The sequence below is a fragment of the Dufourea novaeangliae genome, unplaced genomic scaffold, assembly GCF_001272555.1.
Source record: "Dufourea novaeangliae isolate 0120121106 unplaced genomic scaffold, ASM127255v1 scaffold142, whole genome shotgun sequence".
Lineage (NCBI taxonomy): Eukaryota > Metazoa > Arthropoda > Insecta > Hymenoptera > Halictidae > Dufourea > Dufourea novaeangliae.
Window position 1 is genome coordinate 570,878 of NW_015374026.1, and position 27,829 is coordinate 598,706.

At 40.0% G+C, this 27,829-nt stretch overlaps 3 protein-coding genes across 3 annotated transcripts; 2 read left to right on the plus strand and 1 right to left on the minus strand.

Moving 5' to 3' along the window:
- On the minus strand, positions 1–26,436 carry LOC107189377 (intron-binding protein aquarius). The gene is given in 15 exon segments (XM_015577895.1): positions 1–1,497; positions 1,595–1,851; positions 1,935–2,292; positions 2,411–2,659; positions 2,745–3,132; positions 3,307–3,542; positions 3,634–3,682; positions 3,769–3,982; positions 4,269–4,329; positions 4,331–4,378; positions 4,492–4,595; positions 5,088–5,201; positions 25,068–25,246; positions 25,477–26,113; positions 26,191–26,436. Coding segments are annotated over 15 exon segments (4,443 nt in total). The 5' UTR covers positions 26,275–26,436; the 3' UTR covers positions 1–32.
- On the plus strand, positions 7,842–17,132 carry LOC107189374 (probable G-protein coupled receptor Mth-like 1). Its single transcript, XM_015577892.1, has 7 exons — positions 7,842–7,907; positions 11,308–11,569; positions 13,874–14,178; positions 15,335–15,413; positions 15,618–15,778; positions 16,352–16,589; positions 16,842–17,132. Exons 1-7 carry the CDS (start codon positions 7,856–7,858, stop codon positions 17,038–17,040), a joined length of 1,296 nt encoding a protein of 431 aa, XP_015433378.1. The 5' UTR covers positions 7,842–7,855; the 3' UTR covers positions 17,041–17,132.
- On the plus strand, positions 22,356–24,716 carry LOC107189373 (probable G-protein coupled receptor Mth-like 5). The gene is made up of 2 exons (XM_015577890.1): positions 22,356–23,427; positions 23,522–24,716. The coding sequence occupies exons 1-2, from the start codon at positions 22,461–22,463 to the stop codon at positions 24,172–24,174; spliced, it is 1,620 nt and encodes a 539-aa protein (XP_015433376.1). The 5' UTR covers positions 22,356–22,460; the 3' UTR covers positions 24,175–24,716.
- Positions 26,437–27,829: the final 1,393 nt, after the last annotated feature.

Below are 27,829 nucleotides of genomic sequence, written 5' to 3' on the forward strand. Positions count from 1 at the left end.
AATGATTTCGCCTCTGTACATTTAGTTAATCCTTAACGATCAGTATTTTCAGATTCTGAAACTGGCTCATCGACTAAATTTTTGATCAGCTCAAATTTCGGTTCATCGTGCTTAGCATCGTGCTTATCATCGTGCTTAGCATTTTGCTTATCATTTTGTTTAGCATCGTGGTTGGCATCCTGCTTAGCGTCTTGTTTGCCGTCTTCTTTGACATCATCCTTGACATCTTGCTGCTCACTGTCCATTTGATTAAGTTCTTCGTCGTCTGTATCGTCATCTGCTCCAGGATGAGCAGGAACTTTGTGGGTTGGACTACCGGATGTTCGCATTGTTCCCGGCTTTTGCCACATTTTTTGTGATTCCTTCATACCGCTGACCTTCTCCATGTAATAATCGTAGACGAATTTTGCCATGTGAGGCATGTCTTCGATTTCCATTGGGGGGTTAGACGGAATAGCATCGTTGAGCCTTTCGGTGGGATAATGTTCTTGCGGCAGAAGTTGCAGTTTCAATGGTTTTTGCATCAGTTGATCGAATGCGGGCGTTAATTCGAAACAATTCTTGAAAAGAGCTACTCTTGCGAAAACATAAAGACCAAGACGTGCTCTTGACATTGCTACCACTAAACGACGCGCATCACGCAGGTGACCGACAGCACGAGTTTTTACAAGAGACAGTAAGATGTAATCGTTCTGCTGACCCTGATATTTGTCAACCGTCGTTACTTTATTTGGCCGACCTATTAAGGGATTACTGGCACATCTTATATTTATCACATCTCTTATCAAGTGTTTCTGCCCATTATAAGTGGTCAATATACTAATCTTATCGGCTGGATAACCAAGGAGTCGCATGTACATAAACACAGCGACGCAGTATTCAGCCTCGGCAAGATTTTGATAAAAGTACGCACTGGGCTCGCTTTCGCCGACACCGTTAAAGTCCTCGACGTTGATGAGTTGAAAGTCGTACAAGAATCCAGCATTTGCCACCAAATACTCTGGACTGTTTTCCACGTGGGTGAGATTGCCCAGCTTTTTGTATCGCCAGTTGTAGAGGTTACAAATACTAGGCCTTGCACGACCTTGGCCGTCGAGGTCAACCGTGGGCACACCCAACCTAACAAACCTTGCGAAAAGAGACTGTTCCATGTTGGAATATTTCTGAAAAGCCATGTTTTTTATGACTGGAGGTAACTGATGGTGATCTCCGATCATTATCCAACGTTTCAATCGATTGTATCCATCTTGTGGATTCTGCAGTAACAACGGTATGAAGGTTTCTATTTCTAAGATTTGTGCAGATTCTTCCATGAGAATATTGTCATATTTAAAGCCCATGTCGACTAGCTCGCGTCTCTTTAAAGCAGCATGTGTACAGGTCATAGCAATCACTTTTGCTTCTTTGACCAATAAATATTTCGATCTATCTAAACCAGATCGCAGCAATTCGAAAGCTCTAAATTCCTCTAATTGTGCAAAGATTCTTTCTATATACCTACAAGATCAACACACATATACGTAAATATACATATCTTCAGGGAAAATATGTTTCGTTAAATATCAATACACTGTTGTTATTGAAGAAACTTTACCTGAAACAACTGCGTGCGATTTCTAGATCCTCCGGAAATGTATTACGCTTAAATAACGGTTGCGGTGCATTATCGAAAAATTTATGGAACGGAAACTCTTCGTCGATTATGTGGACAGGGGGTGAACTGTTCCCTGTTCCTTGCCTTTGCTTGATTCTGGATTCAAAGCGTTCCCATCTTGCCAAAATTTGATACATGAAAAAGTGTCCCGCTGTTTCGCAAGTGTATGCTACGTCACCTTTCACATTCAAAGATTCCTAATAATAATATATACTGTATTGATATACAAGTACCAAAAAACAGGGAGAACTACTAAATCATTCCCTTGTAGATCACGAACCTGTAGCCTCTGAACTTCCATTAGGAGATCCAAGCGTTTAGCCAAGACATAGTTGACTCTGCCGTATCTGCTGAAATCTTTTTCCGTTTCTAATGCTTCCTCTCCGTGACCAAGACGGAGCAGATGCCTCTCATCGATATCGAGTGCCATGATCTTTTCAAAAAGTTGATTCAACGCTTGATTGGAATGTGTAACTATAAGCGTTCTCTGATTGGGAAAGTTATGATAAAGATTCGAAATAATCTGCACAGCGACGTCCGTTTTACCAGTACCAGGAGGACCCACGACAAGCGTCAATCCTGGTTGCATACCAGCTCTGATGGCCTCGACTTGCGTTGGTGTGAACGGGATTTGATTTCTATAAGAAAAATAGCATAGAATATCAGAATGGATGCATGTAAGAAACAAGTTTGTTTGTTTGTTTTTTTTTTTTTTTCATTTTTTTAACGGAAAAATTATTTCTTCAAATTCTATACTTTTTAGGTTCGTTAGCCTTGTAAGGGCCCCGGCTAGGCGGTACATGGGGCTCAACTAAGATGGTCCGTTTTATTGGTTCGCTACTCTGTTTAGCAAGGACATCTTGAAACGTTAAACGAAATGGTCTAACCAGCTTCTTTTCATCGTCGGTGGAAAGCTTGATTTCGTAGTTAGGAAAACTGGCTCGCAAATGATCTATATCAAGAAATGTGTCGTTGAAATCCATCGTTGCAATTTCATTTGGCATTCTACAAACGGAAATAAAAAAATGAAAATTAATTTAACACTCGTAAAAGAGTATTGAAGAAATGGTAGATTGTATCGATGATGTACCTGGAGTAACGAGCCGCGCCAGGATCACCGTATCCAAGAATTATATCGTGAAGCCAATCGGGAACAACGCACTCTGTATTCATAAGCTCTCTTATAGTTTCGAGGACTGCCTTAAAGTTATTCTCTTTTGGCTTACGCCTCATTATAATATTAAACCCTTCGTACACATCCTCGCCACCGTGACTAGCGTTGTCCATGTCGATTCGATACTGATTAGAATCCAGCCAGACACGATACGTTCTAGTATCACCGGGTAAAATAGGCCGTGGTTCAGGCCCATCCTCGATCACTCTGCCGTTCGAGTCTAGCATACCTTCAACCTCGCATCCTCTGACGGTGGTCAGACCAACTTGTGGAACAAATGGTAATTTGTGACTATATTTCGTACCTGTAGGTAAAGAAAAAATACTGCAAATAATGCATTACACCTATCAGTGCGTGCTCTGTTTATTATAATTATAGAGAACGAAGCGCTCAACAGGTTTGGGTTAGGACAGAGATTGGATTCATCGAACGAATCAATAGACAGAGACACTCTTGTACTTTTATGTTTCCCTCTTACCAATTGGGTTCTGCGGTTTAACAGTGATCAGAAAACAGACATCGTGCTTCCGAAGGTTCTCCCATTCAGATTTTATTTCTTTCCGGACACTCAGGTTTATCGTGACGTCAGCACGTACCCTTGACGGTCTTTTTTCGCCGATATTCGGCTTCGCTACTTCGACCACAGCGAACTGAGTGATTGGTTGTGCCATTCTGGCCCAGCCTCCAAAATATACACCGCCATCCTCGGCTCGCCTGAACGGAAGAAAATAAAACAAAAGGTAACAGAAGGTAACAGAAGACCTGGCCGAGAGAGGTTCGACTGTGATTAAAAGGAAACTTTTACCAAGGACTTAATCTGCTTACGGCGTCCTCGATGTCCTGCCGTATCTCATCTGAAAGCGATTAATTCCATTAGTTGTCAATTTAATATTATGATTAAACGTTCGAGCTGCGATCGTGCCCGATCTTTATTACGTACAAGTTGACTCCAAGCGGAACAAATTGAAATTCCGCAACAGATAATCGTGTAAAGTGAGGAACTGTAAATTTAGTTTCGGCAGAGCCAGACATCCTTCTCCAGAGAAGTATTCCGTCGGGACTATACTTTCGTTCCAAATGATTTCTTCTGTGGGATACAAAGGCATCTCGTTTAGTTCTTCCAGTTGGGAGGCTCTGCGTTCATGGCGAGAGATCTGGAATGGTAATTTCTGTAAAAAATCTTCATTTCGAAGTTCAATATCAATCTTGGATCCAATCCGATTCGTAGATATCCAACAACAAATTTTCACTGATTTAAAGCGGTTCGATTGTTTTCAAGAGGAATTCTTTCCTAATAAGGAATACAGAGTTCGGAGGACGGTTCGGTGATCGAACGAATAAAAGATAAAATGATAAAAATCCACATTATTCGCTTTGATCGAACAAGACCTTCGAAACACGATAATTGGCGAATCATTTCCTACTTCCGTTACAACGTACCAGAAGCTCTTGAAGGAAGTCAATGTCATATCGGTACCAATTTTCTTCTTTCTCGTACTCTAGATGGTACCAGGTTCAAATAACTTGCGATCGATCTTAATTTTTCTTGACTGAAACAAAGACCAGACGATCGGTGATTACATACAGACATACATAGTATAATAAAAGGATTTATAGAAGAATGCGAGAAGGGAGTATAGAATTTCGCGAAAATAGGTGGTACCTCAGTGGGCCAAAGTGTTTGTAAAGGGCATCCCTGGTGTCGACGCTCGCCACGTTCGTCAGAGCGAAACTTCTCAGATCCGGGAACTTTGCGAAGACCGCTTTCTGCGCAGAAATCGAGTTTTATTGCCGTGGTCGTGATGCAAAACACTCACTATGCTATTCTATTTTATTCTATTCTATTCTATTCTATTCTATTCTATTCTATTCTATTCTATTCTATTCTATTGTATTATATTATATTCTGGTGGTCGACCAATACATATCCTTGAAATTGTTTTCGTTTTTTGTGGAAATGTGACTTGTGTCATTTTGTCCTTGTAAACCATACAACAGATTTATCGGGTTCCCGTCGACAGAACGACGACAGCTCGACGAATGGCGCCGGAGGATCCCCATTCATTAATAATACATGAGAGCCAAAAGCTCTCTTTCGTCTCTTTGTAATTCAATTCGATCGGACAGATGTGTGTACAGACGGTCGAGTTGAAAAATAGATTGACACGTGGCGTGCACGAGAGTCGATTTTAATTTACAATCGGTAAGTGATTGTAAAACACTCATTAATAGACTGCGGATTTTGTTCCGTTCCAATACCTGCAGAGAAGTGATCTTTGTGTAATGCAACTGCGTCATATCGTGATCCGTGAGTGGATCGCCGGTTTCCTCGTTAATCTCGAACCTCGCGTAGAACTTCAGCATCTCCAGTAGCTGTAAATTAAAGGAATCGTTAAGGGGTTAGGAAAGAAATGGTTAAAAAAAAGAAGGGAAAAAAAATCTAATAAAAATAGTATGGAAAGAATGAAAAAAACTAATAAAACTTTTAAAAAATCTTCTGTATAGCCCCCGAAGTGAGAGAGTAGAAACAGTAGCGTTAAGCTAAAGAAAAAATTGTTTATCACTTTGAAAATATTAATCTTACGACCCATGTTTATTAGGTCGTTTTTTCGTCATTCGACGAGTACTATCTACTCTAAATATTGATTAACCCGCCAATATACATATTTTAGGCCACTTTTCGTACTTTATCCTTAAATAATAATTCTTGTCCATCGAGCTTTAAGAGAGATCCCATAAAAAATATTTATTTCAGTCTTTCAATAATTACGTAACAGCTTAGTGGACTGACTTCATATTCGATAAGTATCCTAATATTTATGGACAACAATTGTCACACAGATCGAAACTGCATAGTTACCAATGACAAATTAGGGGATTAATTTTTTTGTTAAAGGGATCGGCTTATTTACAGATGGTGCACATCATCACACGGTGGTGTAAAATACACGGGCGACATATTATTTCTTAATGTCAAAGATGAAAGCAGTAACGGTAAATAGGCGATGAGTGTTTCAAGACCCCTTGGCACTGAACATTAAATATTTCATCGACTAATGGCCACACACGCGACTGAAAGAAATATCATTGGAGGATTTACTATAGTTACTCATCACAGAGGTGCAAAAAGACGAAGCAAATATGCAAAACGATCTCGAGACAGAAACAAAAGAATCCCATTATCTCTAATCTGCAATTGCATTTTCGTCGCAGCTCTTGGGCTTCGAATGTTTCTATTGTTCCTCGTGTTCGTCTCGTTCGATCGATTGTAATTCCAGAGATGTGTCGTTGTTCCGAAGGCGAGAATGTTGCGCAAAGGTCGCCATAAATTAGGCCACATGCTTGTCTAATTATAATTCTGGATATCTCGCTGTCAGAAGTGGATCGAAAGGTGTTATCGATCTAGATTCTAGATCGACCGAAACGATCGGAGTTCGCGTCCAGACACGATTTTCGCGAAGATCGTTAATGGATCTTTACAAGTAATCAAGACTGTTCATAAAAAATAAGGCTAATTTTCAAGCTGATGTAACTTTCGTACAGTAGTTTTTTGTTTCACATGTATGTATGTACATACACCGACGAGCAAATTCAGTTTCCACCAGGGGCAATAGCGACGTAAAAGGAAGGGCCTCCTACCACTTGGTCTTGGGAGTTAGTGAAAATTATGCGAAATTATCATTGGATTTAACACTTGTTTCGGTACTTGAAATAAACTTACCAAGTGGTAGCAGGGGCCCTTTCCGTACGCCACTATTTCCTATAGCAAAAACCGAGTTTTTTTTGTGAGTGCGCCTAAAAGAAAATAGTCGAGCGTTCTCAGCTTCATCGAATGTGAATTCAGTAGAGACGGCGGATTATAATGAACAAGTTTCGAAACGTTCAGTACGGTCCGGTTAGTTTAGTTTTAGTTCATCGACACCTCTCATCACGATCTTGCATAACGAATGATCTTGTCATTCAGAGAAATTAAGAGAAGAGAATTCTAGTATTCCGGTTTCACCGTAATATTTTGTACCTCGTTAAATTCTCCTTCTTGCCGCAATCTAAGATAGACGTGTTGGATCACGAGATTCGGAGGCCCGCCTGCCGAATCTCTGGAATGATTCACAGTGTGTCTCCGAACTTCGAAGTCCGAAGAATAATTTATTAGCATCGAAAGAAAAAAAATGGTATTATCTATCGGGCTCCATGCGAATCGTGTCACTGATTCAGCGTGGGGCGCTCTCTTCGTTGCGCGCGGCGACGGACACACATCGGAAATCGGAACAGCGATGGACGTGTGTTGTGAACCACAACGCACGACGAACGACGAACGACGAACGAGCCAGATATGCGACACAGTGGGAGAAGATTCGTGTGATATCTCCGACTGAGTAGCTCATCGATGCTTCATCCACGATTGTTTCTCAGTTTCACGGGTTCCACGCGCAGCGCATCTGTGCCAACGTGGTGTGTCAACCGTAACCTCTTTGTCGTAGTTTTTGTCACTTTCGTCGTTGTTTGTGCCCTCGGTGATGTCTCCGTAAAACGGTTCGTCCAACCGCACTCTCAAAAACGACCCAGTAAACCTTGTGTGCACAAAAGTGATCGAACCACCTCTCTTCTGTCATAATCCTCTTGAATATACTCGAGCAATTTCACACGAGTTTCCACTCGTTGAAACTTGTCGATTACCGAATATTTCAAACGAGAACACACGATTAAATATTTCACATTTAATTATCCACATATATACATGTATTAGAACTCCCATATTATTTACACGTCGAGACAGAGGATAGAGTGGTACGAAATTTTCATCGAATCCAAGAAGACATGTTACGCACAGTGGCCGATTTTCGCGGAGTTGTTTGATCACAGAAAGTATCTTAAAAGTTTAGTGTAAACAGAGAGAATACTTGTATTCTCCTCTCGAGAGACTTCGTCTGCGTGCGATCGAGTGTATTTGCTTTCGAGCATACACGGAAGCAAACACCAGTTCCTAGGAAAGGAGAGATGCGGTAACAAAGAAAACCAGGGAGATAATGTTGTTGCACGTGAGATACAATGGTCACCTGGGCACGTTGCCAGCCAAAGGTGCGTAATAACCTAAACCTCTTTGTTTTGTATCGTCTCTGTGTTTATACTCAGGATCGAGGTTCACCGAAGTGCAATGAAATTCCGTTTAAACCATTAAAAAAAAGTTATTAACGACAAGAACCGGTTTCTATCGGTAAAAAACCACGGTTTTCACGAATCCTCGTAAAAAAACCTTCGCAGTCGAGTCGCTGTAAAATATGAAAGATTTTCAACGTGGAAATCTTCCTGATTTTTACCAATTTCAAAGCATATCCTTAGTAGAAAAGAATACTCGAAACAGCCATTAGGACTTTACGTGTAATAATGTATTTATATGGTACATATGTATGTATATCGGTTGCATCACACGAAGCTTCACAAAACGAAATTCGCGGACCGATTTGTTGTTGTTGGTTCTTTTTTTTTTTTTACCGTTTGCCGTTGACGCAGCTGATATGATAAAAGTGTAGGCAGCGAGGAGACAGAAGGCGGGGAAAAAAAGAGAGCAGGCAATCATAGATACAAGCCATGGACGTTAGATAAGATGATAGACAGAAAACAACTTTATCGCGGTCGATTACGCGTTCCGTGTAATCAGAGTCTCTAATTTATTCTCTATGTAAAAAAGCACGTGATAGGAAAAATCAAGAGACCCTAGCTATAAGTGGAAATGTGCGAATGCCAAGTTTTCATTTTCACAAACTAATTCAAGAGAATCGCAATGGAACATTGGCGTGGAAACTCGACTTCCATAGGGAGAAGGGCCTCGTACTTACTCATAGTTGGTGAACTTATGTTCAAGTGTTGAAACAAATGTTAAATTAAATCTTAATTTGGCATAAGTTTCGGTAATTCCCCCGACGACCAAGTGGTAGAAGGCCCTTCCTCTACGCCACTTTTCCCCTGGCGGAAGCTGAATTTTTTCGCGAGTGAACATATGTACGTTAAATATACTACGTTACAGGTTTTATTAAATTCAAGATAAAGAATGTACAACAGTTCGCTTGCAACATATGTACACAAGGTTGTGTGTGAACCGGTTCCGAACATTATACAATCTTATTGCTGTGTACCGTTCCTTCGTAGTCAACAAGTTCCAATAATAATGTTAATAAATAAATAATTAAATGAAATTTTTAAACATTGAAAATTAGTTATTGAAGTTGATATTCGAAAATTAATGGTTGCCAATTTCACATTACCATGAGCTTTCGTTTATACATGAACGAAAAAATTTATGTTATAAATTATAAAAGGTTAAATGAATCGGATTGTCCGCCTGGAAGAGAAGAAAGCAAAATAAAAGAACGGTCAAGTAGAAGCATAAGTATATGTATAGTAGCGCATGGTGGCTGGATCGAATAAAGCAACTCTGCTGGTGCATGTGTACAGCAGTCATTGAGTAACAGGGGAAGAGCACAAAGAGCAGTCTCGCTGAACAGAAGCGTCCGTTCTTTACAGCACGAACGTGGAGCGAGCACACACACACACACACACACACACACACACAAGCCGGCTTTAAACTGGGTTATAAACACAGAAAGAAAACTGCGTTTCTTTACCGGGAATCTCGTACTCAAACTAAATGTGCTTCGTTCAGTAAGAAGACCATCGAGCCTCGATAACCAATACCTACAATTTCCCGCAATATGTGACAGCTATCTTATCGCAGAAACTGTTCTTCTTGTCTCTTTCACTCTCGCCCTGTGACTTTTTACTTTTGAAATACTCATTTTCATTTTACGGTATTATACAATACAAAAGTGTGTGGTCCCAAACGGACAACCATATACATACGTAATATACTGTATATGTATTTATGCGTATGTATACATATTACGTGTGTATAACACTTGTCTATCACGACGAGCAGTCGAAAAAACACGGCTTATCGCGTTGTGTGTGGTCATACTCAACGCGCGACTTACTCGTCTGTTGCTACTACATCCGCACCCCGGTTATACTGCGTATTCCAATATCAAGGCTCGATAAAATATTGCAAAATCGATGATTTCTCACGACCGCAGCAGCTGACGACACACCGGGCTTCCGTGTGAATTCGATCCTATCGATAACAGTCTTGCCTATACCTACTCAATGAAGTTAATCCTCCACTATCCGAGACGGGAATGTCACAGAGATTCTATTTTTCTTACTCTCCCATTTTCCGTAATTCTATCGGTTTAAGTTGAATATAAACAAAAAATTATTACAACGCACCTCTCCACTCAATCATATTTATTAAGGAAATGCATATTTATATGTATATGTATGTATGTATTCATAACTTAGAAATTCAGAGATCCCGTAGACTGATCCCTGGCCTAGTGAGTGGCCTTACGAGAGGTTAACCGATTACTTAGTCAATTTTTATTCCAGATACTTGTAAACTGTTCAAATATGGTTTTGTGTGTGTGTGTGTGTGTGTGTGTGTGTGTGGGGGGGGGGGGGTTTTTTTTTTAAAAAATTCTCTTTTACATATAGCGTTTCAGAGAATTTCGAACAAGTATAATAAATACTTATATGTACAAGTCCTAGGCCTTTTACTGTGATAACAAGTGGTACTATAAAGTACCGTCAGGACATTCAAAGGGTTAAACGATCCCGCGGACAGTAATGCCAGACAGCCAACGATCTTTGTTTACGATGCAATTGAACCTGTGGCGAGATTGATCGAACGCTACGCGGGAATAAATCATCGACGTGAATCATGCATGCCCGTTTTCATCCAGACCTTAATCTAATCGTTGATCTAATTTACACTCGCGTTATTAGATTATGACACACTTTATGCATATATGTATAACCCTTTCACTTTTTATCGAATTTTACGATTTCATCTAGAAAGAACATCTGAACCCTCGGACAACGATCACTGGGTTTCTAAGAACTTCGTCCAACTCAAACAGCTTCCGATAACTAATTGAAGCTAGTAATTTTTTATATTCATTCGAATAAAATGATATTTGTTCAAAAATGCATTCAGAAGAAACGGTGCACGTTGGTCCAAACGGACCCAAGTCATCAAAACTGTCTCTCTTCAGACGGTTAAGATCATGATTTTGGTCATCTTCGTCTATCAATACCTATTCCTAGATAAAATTAAATCTTCGAAGATCAGACAAGAATATATTATGTAATAATACATAGGTATGTATGTATGTATGTATATGCACGGGATTTTATGTTTCTGACGTGAATCGATTACAGAGACATCAAGTGTCCTTTCTGGTCTCGTTTTGCAACCACCGACCCATGTCTCCGTGGATATTTGTCGTTCCGTTAAACGTTATTTCCTTAAGTTCAAGATAGAATGAAAGGCTTCGTTGAAATTCATGGACGCAAGAAAGTGAAGTTTTTTTTTCCATTGAAAAAAACTCCACAGTTAGGATATCAAAGGATCCATCCATCGTTTTAGGTCTGCTATGGATCTGTCTGGTAACGTGGACGGTCACGTCGAGCCACGGCACGGTGGACTTGAACTGTTGCCCGAAGAGCTCCAGGTGGTCGTACCCGACGAACTGTTCCGAGAACGCGAGGTTCCGACTCAACTGCCAATACGGCAGCTATCTGATAGATCCCGATACAGTCCCGGCGGACAACTTCATCGTGATACAAGAGAACGGGAACGCTTGGCTTCAGTTCACGGAGGTTCACTACGAGGCGATCCCGTCGAACAGGTGAGCAGCGTGCCAATGGTTTTGCGTCCCGATTGAACCGTGACCGGATTTTATCCGATCTGCTCCCGGATAAATGAGCTCCAGCGGACGATAGGGTGTGCAGCAGTAGGTATCTAGTGGTGGCAAATCACATTTCAATTGTATCGGTAGGTACATGCCTACATTTGCTTTGGTATCGATACACATGTATATCGAGAATAAAATATCGATACTTGCATTTAAATTAGAAGTAATAAAATCTACAAATGAAAATAAATCATTGATTTAAGCAGATTCTCAGGTATTATAACAGCGTGAAAAAGAATCGACCAATCAGGAAACTTTATGGAAAGCTCGCTAAAATAACGCTAGGCAAACCGCCTTCGATTCCATTCTAAATACATATACGTTGACGCTAACATTCCACTATCTTTCACTGCTTAACCCATAAATATCGAGATTTCGATACAATCGCTATGTTTGCCGTAACGTAACAGGTCGTAAGAAAAACGGTCCAATCCCGAAATTCCCATCAAGGTTTCGATCGGTCGATTATATTTCCACACACTGTTACCCAAGAATCTACCTTAGTAAATATCTGCTTAAATAAATGATTTATTTTTATTTTGGGATTTTACTACTTTTCATTTACATATTTGTATGTGTCGATACAATTTAAGTATATCGACATCATTACATAGTGTGCAGTCACGATGTAATTTTAGATAGCAAAACTTACAAGAAAACTTCGATAATCCATCCGGGGGAAAACAAAGAAAATCCAAAATAAACGAAAATTCGGATTTTTGTGGTCGGACCTTACCACTTTTGTTTCTTCTTTTCTTGTATACATATAGATATATGTATATCTTGAAAACTATAGTAGAGATATTAAACCTCCCATAATGATGGCCGAGTCACTTCATTCAATACGCTTCGTCGATGTTTCCGAGAAACGAGGATCTGTCTGACGAATGAACAGAAATCAATTTTTCCGAAAATGCAAATTTTATATTACTTTTTACAAATTCTTGTAAATGAATGTTATATTTTTGTATAGTATTGTATAATGTCTTGTATGGCCATCGGCTTTGAACGTCCGTCATAGGGGGTCACAAAGTTGTTGGAATGAAAATTTAATGCTACAAACAAAAAGGAGGTTACAACTAGAACAATTCTATGGGGAGGATACCATTAGATACCATTAGATACCCGCAACGATTATCCTTGACAGATACGTGCACGATTCAAGGACTTCATATTATCGGAATATCATTAAGAATGGCAGTGAACTTGAACTCGAACCGATGTTTACTTTCTCGGGGAAAACCTGTTGCGTCAGAAGGCCTTCTTACGTTAAGGCGTTCGACGATCGAGGAAAAGCACAGATGACACATCCCCCGGAGCATCGATCCTTTGCTAGCCAGACCCAGTCGGTAGTTTTCTTTTTAACCGTGTAATTATCGTGAAATTTGCCGTAGACGAATAAAATTATCATAATCTCTCGATATGACTGGACTATACACGATGGATCGAAATTCGTGTACACAAATGAGGTCAAGGAAATAGTACCACTCGAAATAAGATGAAAATTAAGAATACACGAAATTTGTGTGTGAGGTTATGTTTTCGAGATAATCAAATTTTCAAATTTGACAAATGTGCAATTGAATAGGATCTGTGGCCAGGAGTCTAGCACGTCTGTTCACTGCATTTCGTTTCCACTTACTACCCCACACAAGAAACACACGAGCGTGTTTTAGGTTAATTTTAATATTAGATTTTCTCGAAAACGAAGCCTCTGACGGAATAATCTTATTCTTGATTTTCGTCTTATTCCGAGCCATACTGTCTCCCAGATTTCATTGTTACCACGAATATTGGCTCATCCTGTATACAAACAAACCGAGCGACGAAAGTACTATGTAGTACTTGGAAGTTCTTGATCTACCAACATACACGCCATCTTCGTCACCCCATCCCACTCCAGCAATCCTTGCTGCGGAACATTGACAAATACTAGAATCCTCGAAAAAGTATCAAATTTAGGAAAAAAAAAAAATACTTCAAGACTCGAAGCTTTATGTGCAATCAATAACAATCGTATTATTGGTTAATCAAAGTGAAGCAACAGGCAAAGTTCGTTTCTAAATGTTCCAGCGTATCGATGTATTGCGCAAATGAGAAATCCTCCCCCCCCCTCCCCCTTCCCCTACGAGAATTCGAGACTGCCAGAATACGCACACGCTACACCGTGACTGATCATAGAAGAATTCCCGTGCGTCAATGGCGACCATATTTAATAAAATCCTGTTCCATATTCAGATTCTGCGTGGCTGAGCGGGGAAACGGTAACGGCTCCCGGATCGCGTTGGCCTGTTTCGAGGACACGTACGACAGCGAGTTCTCGACGATATGGCGGAATACGTTGTTCTGCACGTTGGGCATCATATCGGCCGTGTTTCTGATCGCGACTTTGGCTGTCTACGTTCTGCTGCCGGAGCTAAGAGAGGTGCAGGACAAGGCGATGATGGCGGTGGTCACGTCGTTGGCGGTCAGCTACATCGTTCTGTCGATACAGAATCTGAGACCGCAGGAGGACGGAGATCACACGATATGCATCTCTCTCGGTACGATAACCGACCGGCTATTGGACACGCCAGTTTGTCGGGTCACAACAAGTCCAGAATCACAATTCTGGCAGCTCTTGTAATCAAAGAGAAATCAAGTCTTTTATCTTCCAAAAGAATTCAAATCAACTTATTATTGACCCTTAGATGACGAATATGGGTCTGTTTGTCACCAAGAACTTTAAGCCTACACTAATACACTGATACAGGTAAAAATTTTTGATTAAACATTTTCACGAGATTTCGATACGGGTAACAAATTACCCGGCTCTGCTTTCCACGTGTCCGTCTTCTGAGGGTTAACATGCACAACTGTGTGTTCATGAATTATTCTTCTCTTCGAACCCGGTTCAGTATCAGTGAAAAATAGAACAAAAATTCCCAAAAAATTCGACTTTCACAAAGATGTGGAGGACACACTGTTAGTGAATGATGACGTAGCCGAAGAGGACTGACTCCCTAAAATTTATAAGAATGTGTCCATTTACCTACTTTTGTTTCAATGAAATTTCTAAGTTTCAACATTCTTCTGTCTCAAATATGAGCTGCTCAATTGTGATTCTGGACTATTGTATATGGGCCCCAGTCTGAAAGTTCACGCGTATCCTTACCAGGGGTGTTCAGGTGTTGTTTTTTCTCCAAGTTTTCAAACTCACCGATGTTTTTTTTTTTTTTTTTTTCAAGGAGGTAACTATATATACATATATGTATTTCATTCGGTCATATCATGGTACATATCTGTATGTATTTGCTCACGAACTACGCCATACAATTGGGAAAATATATATTAGAAGGACAAACATCGATTACCTCGAAAACTTACAGAAAAAGACATTTAAAAAAAAAACAACGCCTGCAGGATAATGACCACTCAACACCGTTCAAATTAAGTATAATATATCTTTTGTTTTCGCACTTAAAATAGATATTTTGGTGAGGGGGTCACACTTAAATGAGACACCCTGTGATTAACGATCTTCTTGTACTCGATAATTATTCGGACAAACCTCTACGTTTATTCACGGTGAAAAGATATTGGACTGTAGATACTCGTTCTTTCGAAAAGAACTAAAGGTTGCGCGCGAATTTTCGAACTAGGTCACGATGTATACCATCTACTTTTTACGATATTAGTTAACTGTGTTATTCCATTCAGGATTCCTTTTGTATTTCGGTTTCGTGTCCGTTTTCTTCTGGTTGAACATCGTGTCGTTCAACATATGGAGAACCGTCTGGTAAGTCAAACGATGACAGAGAGAGAGAGAGAGAGAGAGAGAGAGAGAGAGAGAATATAGTTCGGGTCAACGAAACGGGTTTACCCCGAATCAATGACAATAGAGTTGTTGTTACGATTACAATTTTTGATCTATCAACATTATCGAATTGAAAGGAAAAAAAAATTAAAACGTCTTTATAATACAACATCATCCTTTTCGCAGGTTTCAGAGTTTTGCAATCAAGGACAAACAATTGTTCATGATCTATTGCGCTTGCGGATGGGGCGGGCCGCTCTGTTTTCTGATATCGGCACTGATCGCCCATCACATGGAGGGAACACACCTGAGACCGGGTTTCGGCGAGCGTAGCTGCTGGTTTAGCGGTGAGACCGAACGTATCGATTTATCTTTCCAGCCTCCGGCACGTCAGAGAGTGATTTACCGATTGGCACGACAAGTTTCGAATATTGAATAAAAGATAACCTCCGACAAAGATAACCTCGGATGTGGAATAAAAATAACTTCCGCCGTGAATGTTGAGAAATTCAATTACTAAAGCCGAAAGGACCGATGCTTTTATCTGCATGTCGTGACCTTAATAAGTAAAACTCCTATGTAACTCCATTTGACGGAACTTTACAGCAGAGCAATAAAACATTTTAGAATTAATTGAACTTATTAAATTACGGAAAATAAGTAAGTTTTTTGAACTTTATTTAATCTAGAGGAGTTGCGAAATTATTTCGGAAAATGTATTTATTTCGAGTGCTTCGACTGTCACTGAAATGCATAATTAACCCAAAAATGGAGTTACAAAGTTTATCTATTAAGGTCACGATATGCATTAAATGACGGTGTGGGATGATGATGATGATGATGATGATGATGATGATGATGATGATGATGATGTAGGACTTTTTGGGGTTCATGTAAGTGTAGATAATTCCGCGTTACAGGAACCGAGCAATTGTGGGCGTATTTTTACGGGCCGATCGCAATCCTGTTGTCGTTGAATATCATCTATCTGGGATTAACCGGCTGGCGACTGTGGCATCAGTACAACGATTACAACGGGAACAAGTTACGAGCGCTTCGGTTCAAATGTCTGCTATATGTCAAACTGATCCTGGTGATGGGCGTCACGTGGATCTTCGAAGTGCTGTCGTACGCGAATGGACCGAAAAATAACGTCTGGTAACTTATTTATTTTTCTGTCGACTAAATCGAACTCTCTGGTAATTCGATCTTGCCGCCCTACCATAGAAGGTCATATTCCAAAGTTTTTACAGAAACTCTTCAATGGAATCGCTAAAGCTAAAGCCTGTTTTTTATGTTAAGTTGATTCAGGAGTTCACCGAGAGGACTTGTTTGTCAGTCTATAACCGACTAGGTAGTCAAAATTTTCAATTCGTCGATCGTTGACCTTCCGCCTCTATTTCAATATAGGATCCCCACGGACATTCTGAATGCGTTACAAGGCCTGGTAATATTCCTGTTGCTGGTCGCGACCCGCAAACGCGTCAGGAAGCTGTTGGCGCGAAAGAGACCATGCGGGATCGCCTTTCCAAAATCCTGGGCAGCCTATGAGGACGAGGAGTGCGAAGAGGTGTTGCCCGAGGAAATCGAGCTGTCGCAGCAGGGCTAAACGTGCCGTGTCGACCGAGACAACAATTCCTTTGTAGACAATGAGACAACACACGAGATTGTAAACCGTTTGGTTCCTTACGATGCAAACACCCCGACAAGTAATTGTATTCCTATTTTCCTGTGTATCTTGAAAACTACAGTGGAAAAGAAAATTGTTAGGGATCAAAAATTTAATGGCTTTTTGTACTCTATGAAACTGTGCAATAAACTTGTTCGAAATTGTATTATTTAAATAAACAGATAAATAAATAAACGAATTTGTATCAATTTCATTGCACAGTTTTACAGAGTGTAAAAAAGCATTAAATTTAATTGTAACAATTTTTTTCATATCTACCGTAGTTTTCAAGATATACAGGAAAAGAAAAAAACACGCATTAAGCTTTAAGACGTGTTTTCACCCTGATACTTCGAACGAGGTGGTTCCCTATAAATCCGATCGAGTTCACTGAAATTTCATTTCCACCAGTTTCGCTGTAAAAAGCAGTACGTTTATTGTGAAATGTCGTTCGTTGTATCTTGTCTACCAAGGAACATTATCTCAAAAGTTCGAGTCAACAGTTTAGCCTTACCCACGCGTGGGAACGCGACCCAAGTCCTCGCTCTCGAGAATGAGTCGAAACGACAACTCTTATTAGTCGATAGCTAATCACACACGTAATGACGAACGGGAGGCACACGAGGAAGCGAAGTCCTTCTTAGAATTACATAATACATAATCGAATACTCCTACGGGTCGCCCTAGTCTTTAACGTAAGTCGAGCTCATCGGAACTTGTAGGTACTATGAGGATCGTTGCTCATAGTCTCGAACGAGTAATTAATTACTAGACTGCGGATTGATTGTGCAAAGCTTCTACCCATATTTTCACGGAAACCGGAAATCGCGGAAAAATGCACGCTGCTCGAAACAATTAGAGTATTAAAGGATCGCTGTTGGTGGGACGGGCCTTGTTGCGCGAGTTAAGTGGAAAGGAAACGAAATGAACGTTACAGGTTTCCATAAATTTACATGTTCTCCGTACGACATTAAGACTTAGAATAGTTTCAATTTTATATAATGATTTTCAGAAATGATTCAGATTGACAGGCACAGCAGCTGCAATGCATCTAATGTTCTAATTCGAAACCTAACATCTAAATTAAAAGTTTTCTGCAGCGTATTTCACCGATGGTGAGATGCATTAAATTTGAAACGAAAAAACAATGCAAAAAATTCATTAATCCTCGTTAATAATTTCGTATGTTATATACGCATGAAATCTACAGTCTATTAATTACCTAATGTTAATTTTCAAGAATCTCCGCGAAGGTTGTCGGCCAGCGACAACCGGAAGCGACGCGAGACGTAATAAGCGTCATCTGTCGATCTCTCACGATCAATTCTTGCGACTGATTCTGCCGATCTGCAGAGACTAGCTAGAGGTAAACCATCGTCCGAATCGTTACAATCGTGTTCCAACGACTTATCGCGTCGAATTCGAGTAAATCGTATAGATACACTTCCTTTCTACCCTGGGAACGCGCGTAAACGTTCAATCTAGTCGGTGCACGCGACGACAGTGGGCGATAGTGGGCGACAGTTTGCTGTTGCTTTTGACTCTGACGTCTTTTCGCCATAGAAATACGGTCAACAAGACGGACTACAAGCATCGTGCAAACGGGGCACGTGTATCCTTATCACTTAAACCATCGAAAATATTAAGACGTATATGTGCGTGTATGTGTGTATTATTTTAGGACATGAGCTTGTATCAATAAATGAGAACTAACGATACTTATTTAATTTTATGTGTACTAATACACCACATACTTACTGCGTACATATGTACTTTTTATACTTCTTTTCTGGACATGTAACTGTCACTTAAGTAGAATTCTGAGAAAAAGAAATTAGGTTAGATATTACTAAAGTAACATTGTACATAAAGTAGCACGTTTAATGTAGTTTTTACGATTGAAAATTATCAATAAGTCTCCCTAGTTCCATGTTAAGTTGAAATATCTATATTACTATTTGTAAAGTTGCCACTAGTTTTGGTAATAATTCAAGATGTTTTTTTCAACGCGAGTCATTAAATTGAATGGTAAACACCTTTCGTTTCACTTTTCTGTTATTTGTGCCCGCACAAAACAGTTTACAATTAACATTACATATTATCAATCGTTAGTGCACTTGCTAATTATTGTTCGATCACTACTGTCAACATATAGTCACTATTTCAAAAGATTCCAATGTCTACGGCGGTAAGTATATTTGCAACTCAGTCTAATAGAAAAAGTAACCCCAAATTCAACGAATTCTACGTTGGAAACGGTTCATTATACTCTTGATCGAACCCATTTTTATCACCCGGGCACAGGTTCAGTTCTTCAATGTTGACGACCTAATTACGAATTCGTGGATAATTTCTATTCCGAAAAAAACTGGTATGTGAATCCTGAAAGGGAAATTGTTTCGAGTCTAATGGCACGCGCGGATCGTCGGGTCTATGCAGCATGATGCAGCATTCTGTTTTGACCGTGAACGCGTGAAATCCCCGCAGTCTATCGAGGAGTGGCGCATGGCTTGTGTTCATGTGGTTAGCGTCACGGTGGTTAAGCGCGGGGCAACGTGCGCAAGTCTCTTAATAAAGTAGCCTCAACGGAGACGCGACGATAAACGGTAGAACGCAGAAAGGGAAGGACGTGTGTGTCTGGCCTGGCGGCACCCAACAGTGGGACAACGTTTCTATGTGCAATGCTCCGCGAGGCGGCGACGCGTACTTGCGTGTACGCAATGATTCACAATTGTGTGCCTAGCAGCAACGAATCTCGCTGATCGAAATTCCAGTAACGCGAGCGTGTTTTGTCCGCGCGTGAAACGCGAAACTTCTGCGTAACACCGAATCGCGTCTGCGAAACGGAACTTGAACGAATAAGAAAAGAAAGAGAGGCGGAGCATGGGAGAAGCTACTTCGTACTTTTTGACCGATTTATTATAGGAATTGTAAAAGAAAAATTCATGATACCTGAACACTTTGGTCTCCCTGGGATTAGACTGTGCGGATACGTACATGCCCGTGTAAACACGCATTTCGATAGATCGATGTTGACAAAGAACTCGGAATGGCATAGACACTTCTTAAATTAAATGTCCTACATAGTACATGCGAGTACTTATTATGTACCCTCGCGAGCAAACTCGGCTTCCGCTAGGGGAAAAAGTGACGTAAAAGAAAGATCTCCTACCACTTGGTAAAATTTATTTCGAGTACTAAAATAAATGTTAAATCGAACGTTACTTTGGCATAAATTTCAGTAATTCCCGATACTAAGTGGTAGGTGGCTCTTATCCCTACGTCGCTTTTTCCCCTAGCGGAAGCCGAGTTTGGTCGCGAGGGTACATGTATACAATCCGCAATCTGCTTGTTGAAATGTGTTTGTATTCGTATTTGTTGAATTCGTAATTAGAGTCATTAGAGAAGAATCGCGTGAATAATTTTTTTTTCTCTTTCACACGTTGGTCGGGATTTTTTATCCGGCTACCAAGGATTTCGATTGTAACGTAGTCGGCTTTTAAGAAACTAGTTTGTACGAACCAACCTGTAAATACAATGTACGTAATTACAAGACGAAAATAAAGATTTTGTATCGATGACAATGAGTGAGTAATGTTCAATTTCTATGAAACGGTGACTACGATAGAAGAAATATCTTGTGCGTTTTTTGAGGCAGAGCGTTGATAAGTCAGTTTTGCATTTAATTTGTCTCTTTAGGGGAAAAGAGTGTTTTCTGATATCTACAGGCGTTATTTTTTGTGAAGAATCTGCGATATGGCGGGGGTTTCATTGGTATCACAATAATGGTCACTGTTGAAACGACGAGAACGAAAAAAATATATAAAAAGCGAGGTGTCAGTTCAGAGACAAACTAATTACGTGATCGTGATTCGAAGGAAACGCGGTATAATCGTAAATACACAGAAAATCATTAATGAATCAGACGCGTGAATTCTCGATATGCATGTATATATGTACGTATGTATGTATACAGTATACCGTGAATACCTTACCGCTTCCAACTATACATATAGAAGTATGATGGTAGTATGATGGTTGAGCGGTACAAATTAACAAGATATTTGCATAGATGTGTAATAGTATACTATGTCCGTTTCTTTCGTAACTATAATATAATTAAATCGTAAATACAGTTATACAATAAAAATTAGGTATCATCGAAATATGTATAAGTATGTACATATTTCCATTCAATTATTATCCGCTGTTTATACTGATAGTTTTCCAGACGTTAGGCTAACTCCGTGCCCTGACCTAACAACGAAACATCGAAACCTCCTTAGACTGATTTAGAAATAAATGCACGAACATATTCGTTATTAACACTTTTCTACATGCCAGCCTGTTTACTTCTTTTAAATGATAATCGGAGGAAAAAATTATTACAAGTTCGTACTGTCATTCTGAATACAACAGGCTTTTTCACGCGAAATGCTATTTTCTTTTTCCAGCACATAAAAAAAACTCAAATCTGCTTAATATCTCGTCCACTCGAATCAAGTTTCGGTATTCTAAAATAATCATACAGCATTCAACCGTGAAGCTTCTTCCGCCCAATATTCTTTTCCAATAAAACTCGTAACTACGGAAAACGACAATTCCAAATACCTTCAACGTACCTATACACGATCGTATTTAAACTAAAATTACAACTGTGGAGAAGAGTCAACAAGGACTTACGCAAAGTAACCGAGAAAAGTGAGGATTGGAAGAGGGGACCGAAGGTAGGGGAAGCGATGAGACAGCCATGGAGGGAACAGAAAGGAGAGAGAGAGAAAGGATTATGTTAGCGCAGTGTTTCTCAAAACATGGGCTGCGATTATCACATGGAGTTACCGCAACGACATTTCCAATTGTTCCAAGAAAACAGAACTATCGCTCTACTATAAAGTGAGTAATTTATAAATGTGTTCGGACGCTGAAGCGAAAGGATTGACAGAAATATAGTTTATAAAGTGTCTTGGGCGTCACTTAACCACCTACGAGTTGTTTAAGGTCTGTCTCCAGTATTATCCTTCTTCGTTATTAACTTGCAATAGCAAACAAAAAAATGAGGGATCTGGTTCGAGTTCGTCCCTAGCAAGGGGCCTTACGAAATATGAGAAACACTGGCGTCAGCGAGTGAGTAAGAGACTCGAAAGAAAGAGAGACAAAAAGACAGTGAGCGCAACAGTGAGAATGGGAATGAGATGCGGCGAATGGCGGCGGCGGCGGCGGCGACGGGTATGGTATATGTATGGGCAGGGGTAGGTCTTGCTAGGCGGGTAACCCGCCTGGCAGCATTGGCAGGTATGGCGATGAACACACGGGAAGCCCGTCGTCGCGCGTCACTATGAACGAGTGAACATCTATTGCCCATGAGGTATCCAGTCGTGGCCGCCACGAAATCGATCCTGGGAGACGCGCGAGGAAAAGACGACGACGATTTGAACGCGCGCGGCGACGGAATCAATGCACGACACGGGGGACAAGTGATCGCAAGTTGGGAAAGGTGCCGATTCGATGATATGCCTTGTCTCGTGAATGTGGTGCTTGTGGTCGTGGTCGGTTCACTCGGGTGGGATTACTTGTTACAAACGGTGATCGCCAGTACGGACGTCGCGAAAACCGGCCTAATCAGTGTGGCGAAATGTTGCGAGCCCGAGGAACTACTGCTCGACGACACGTGCACGCCATTGACGGAAACAAACGAGACGCGGTGGCAGCCAGAATTCATGGAGGAGAAGGTGAACGGTATCTCGAGAAGCAGACCGGTCAAGCCTAATTATCAATTGAAAATCGGCCGGCCGAAATGTCAGCCGAACGAGCACCAATGGAACGTCTATCATTATCGATCGGGGGACGATCGTCTTGCGATCCTGACTACCGGTGTACTGCGGCACTACACCACCGATCTGACCAGAGGATCGAATGAGAACAACGGTGTTTACGGCTACGGCGGTCCCGGCGAAATAACAGACGAGTACGACCTCGACACCGTGTCCGTTCACTACGACTATTCGTTCGGGCACTATTGCGCCGACAAGGCGATTTTAAGCAGAGACAAACTGGTCGTCACGTACGCTATGATTTGCGTGCCTGACGTGGTCGTCGGATGGACCGACACGAATTATTTAATGAGGCACGCGATCGATCCCGCGTTTCACGCGATATCGATAGCCAGCTACCTGGTCGTCGCTGTCGTATACTTCGTTTTGCCGCAGTTACGTGATCTCGTGGGAAACATGATAACCAGCATGACGTTGTGCCTGATTGCCGGCCAATGCGCCTCCACGGTCAGAATATTCACGGAGTTCGGCAATCACATTAGTTTCATGGTTGCCGGTACGAAACGATAAGAGACTAAATTATACATGTTAATAGAATCGTCAACGTCCAAAATTACGGGTTCGGTTGTTTATGTATTTTTGTTTTTCAGATACTGTACTGTATGTCTCTCTCCTAGCCGCGTTTTTCTGGCTAAACGCTTTGGGTTATTACGTTTGGAGTACATTCCGTTCGCGGAACGTGTTCCTTAGAGTAACCGACGGAAGGAAATATTGTTACTACTCGTCGTATGTTTGGGGCTCAACAGTTTGCATCGCTGGCACCGCGATATTCGCGCACTTCGCTCTGGAGACCAGTAGACCTGTTGTTGGTGGGACTGTTTATCCACCACAAGAAACGATCGGTTGGCTCGGTGTTTCCGTTCTGTTCACATCCATCGCTTTGACGATACTGGTCAATCTGAGTTTCGTGTTGACTACCGCGAATCGAATCAAACGAATGAATACGTACGGTCGGATTCACCACAAAATGAAATACAGCTTCAGAATGTTCGTATTTTTATTCGCGTTGATGAGCACAGGATGGATCTCGCTACTACTGTCTCGACTCAATTACGACGTCCTTGTGTATTGTCATATCGTTGTCAACTTGCTTCAAGCAATGTCAACATTGTACGTTTGTGTTTTCGGTCAGAGAAGAGTTACATTTTTACTGGGTAAAACGTGCAACTGTTGTAACTCTGCGGAAAACATCGAGGGTCTTGATTGGGGGGAAGAAATGACTGCCATAAACGCGGGATATTGAAGAATTTTAAATTTCGTTTCGTATTTTTCACATTTAAAGAGAGAGAGAAAAAAAAGAAAGAGTTGCATTAAGATTACGAAACAGAATGCCTGAATGTTTTTAGTGGTAGCTATAGTCGGCAGATATATTTTTATTTTCTTCGTATAATGAACGAATGTAACACGTCCGAGAACTCTATCGACAATTCTGAACTACTGTAACTTGTGCCTAAAGTATCTTTGGTACTTTCGAATCTACATAAAATATCAGCTGTTCTGTTTCTCATGACCCGCATTGTTTAACTCTAAACCTGCTGTTCATGATAACATCATGCTAATGTAAAATAAGACATATCATCGATCGGTCGTGTATGCATACAGTATTATGTACACGGTGAACTTAACGGCCAGGTGATCCACTCGAACAGATAATTCTGTTCTAATGCGAATAACAACAGAGTAAATCGAAACATTGTACAGAATCTTTATCTACAGAGTGAGCAAAATTTCAAAACAGAAACATTATAGCAAAATATAATGCAATATGAAATTTAATTAGTTTCAAACACAAATATCAATGATCGTACGTGCCTTGGATAAAAATTACTTTTGCCTTATGGAATTGTGCACTTATTAGGAGGATACTTGATTAATTCATAATACAAAATACACATACATATGACATTGCATAAATATTGTCGCTACATCATGTTTTTTTAGAAACAATATTATCCTTTACATCATTTTTTACACTTAAGACATTCATGTAGTATTTATATTTGTATAGATATGTAACTTTTGTACAAAAGATGTATCATCTCAATATACTCTTATAAAGTACATGTTCTTATAATTTTCATTTTTTCTTGCTCTCTCTGTATTAGAAGAAAAAAAAAAGTATAAAACGTAACTTACCTGTCCAAATAATCCACCTTCAGAACGGTGTAACAAATTAGATAACTGACATCGTACAACCAGATGACAATCATCCATAACAGTGTTGAAGAAACGTCTAGTTGGTAACAGAGCTTCTAGATCTATTACCAATTCAAGGAATCTTTCACAGTATCGTACTTTGTCAGGCAAAAGTGGTCCTATCAAAAAGTTAACGGTTATAGCAAAACATTCCAAACGACTTACATCGTACATCATACGCACTCAGGTATAACAGTTGGCCTCTTCAAAATAAATGTATGATATATGCATCTATAATAATGAACTCTGTTCTATGTATCTATAGGTCAAGAGATACATATTGCAGAGATTATTAGGTGGACAACTATTATGCCTGATTCTGTAGGAATTCCAAATTTTATTGCTTTACCTTCTTCCAAAATTGTTTCCAAAATTGTCATAAACTTGATCATTAACTTGTGTAGGAACTTTCTTTCCCATTCCAGTTTCTCCTTTAGATCTGGACTGTCTTTCTTTCTTAAAATTTTCCAATACTTCCGCCACTTTGGATATTTTCTAAATTCCGATTCCCTACGTCCTTGTTGCAGCGAAATCCACATAGACAGTGAAACTAATCTCTTCACTTCTTCTCTAACCAACAACACCTCCATAGAATTGAAACAATGATTCAAAAATACAATCAGTGCTGTCTGCTCTTTCAAGTCGAAATCCATTATACCAGCTTCCAGGCAAGCTTCCAGAACTTTTTGAAAGAATTCAGGAAAGTGTTCGGGGCTCTTCTCAAATGCTTCCCAAACTTGAACACGTTCACGAAACTTCTCATTGACCATAACAACAATGGACATAGTGTGAGCACGAGTTGCATTTGTTGCACTATAGTTAGGCCATAAAAAGTTCTCTAGATATTGACTGAATTCTAACATCATGATTCTTCGAATAGAAAATTTTGATGCACATATTTCTTGAACATAAATGTCTTCTACTATTTGAGGATTGAAAGGAAGATGCGAGTCCGTCGTATGCGGTGCCCAGTACTTGTTTGCAAGCTGCAACAAACAAACTTGACTGTCTGCATTTTGTACAGTAATGTGTAACGAAGTAAAATATTTATAGTAGTAAGTACCTGAGTTATTCGATCAGCATTTATCTGCTCAACCGTCGGAGCAGGATTATTGCTTTTAACAGCCGTGCCGTTTTGATTTTCCATGGTATCTTTCACGAATCTCTCAATATTCACTACATAACCTAACTTAATTCGAACGAAATAATTATTAAGGTTAAGTATTAGACGAGACGATACACATACAACTAACAATTCGTTCCAACTACGTACTCGCGTAAAAATATATTTAGAATTATCTTATATCATTCATTTTAATTCATTTTCTGTATGAATGCGTGTTTATTAATTACACTCACTCTTAATCAATTATTTACCACGTATGATTTTATACAAAACTATATATACCAACTATACGTGCTAAGCATTGCTGAGCAAAGCAGAGCAGTGCTAAGTAATTCTGTATCACAGTTGTATACACAGGTCTGGAAACTCCAGTGTGGGGGTGATCCCTTAAAGAAACAAAGTGTACTTTCGAACTTTGCCACGAAGCGAGGGCACTACAATATTTACATCCAGTCATGGATCTAGGAATGGGACTTTGCGCTCCGTCTTCTAATTCGTATGTCCATGGGTTCAGTCAAGGTATACATTCCCTGTGGCGCATGCGCCTATTCTTGCTTTTAAAACACGATGAATGAATAAATGACAACTAAACGTTTTGACAGTAGCACGATCTTAACTTTTAGTTAAAGAAAATAATATCTGAGGGACAAAAGTGAAACATTCCAATGAAAAATATTTGTACATTTCGAATGAAGAAATCATATTACAACGTGGCACGCTCTCTACTGGCAGCTCGCACAACTTGTGTTCCGCATGCATACGGTGTATACGACTGTGTATATACGACCGACGCTGCATCAGCATGCGTTTTTGTACGGACGCATCGATTGCGGTGTTGCGTGGCTAGCGGAAGATTCATGAAACTTTTGATCTTCATTAAGAGATCATCCCCATCACAGGAGTTTTCGGACCTGTATATACGACTAGGGACGAATCGATACAAGTAAATACGAGTACATTACTGGATACTTTTGTTTCGATACCGAGTACTTTTGGTATTGATACCTGCGGTTGCGATACCAAGTAGTATCGAACAAAAGTACTCGTATGGAATGGTGAGTATCGACCTGTGTAGTAGCTTGGTAAGAGGGGTCATAGAACCCCCAGAGCATGCGTAAGAGACCCCGTGTGTGTGTGTGAGATGTATGTGCATATTTATTTATCATGTACATATATCGTATATAGTTTATACATACGTTTATGTTTATATGTTTTATATTTCATATTAAATATTTAAATAAATATATAAAGTATAGTATTGTATTTTATTCTCTCTCAACGCAGAAACAACTTTTGTGTTGGATATCAAGGTTAGAAAAATATAATTCGATCAACTAGTATCGATAATTTTGTTTCGATACCGAGTAAGTATCGATACCTTCATACAGAAGTAGTTCCCAATCACGATGATTTTTCACAGTGATTCGTGATTTCCCGTGATCCTTTCTTATTGGTGGAGAAACCTAACAGTTCTTTACACGCGATACATAATTTGTATATTTCACATTAACGACATCAAAACAAAAATTAGGGTTACATCGTATAAAGTGAAGGAATAAATAGAAACAATGAAGAA

Bases quoted from the DNA above. Each gene is read 5' to 3' on its own strand.
- LOC107189374 (XM_015577892.1), top strand. From the start codon at position 7,856: ATGTTGTTGCACGTGAGATACAATGGTCACCTGGGCACGTTGCCAGCC. The intron at 14,179-15,334 runs GTACGATAACCG...TATTCCATTCAG, and splicing joins CACGATATGCATCTCTCTCG to GATTCCTTTTGTATTTCGGT. The intron at 16,590-16,841 runs GTAACTTATTTA...ATTTCAATATAG, and splicing joins GGACCGAAAAATAACGTCTG to GATCCCCACGGACATTCTGA.
- LOC107189373 (XM_015577890.1), top strand. From the start codon at position 22,461: ATGAGGTATCCAGTCGTGGCCGCCACGAAATCGATCCTGGGAGACGCG. The intron at 23,428-23,521 runs GTACGAAACGAT...TTTGTTTTTCAG, and splicing joins CATTAGTTTCATGGTTGCCG to ATACTGTACTGTATGTCTCT.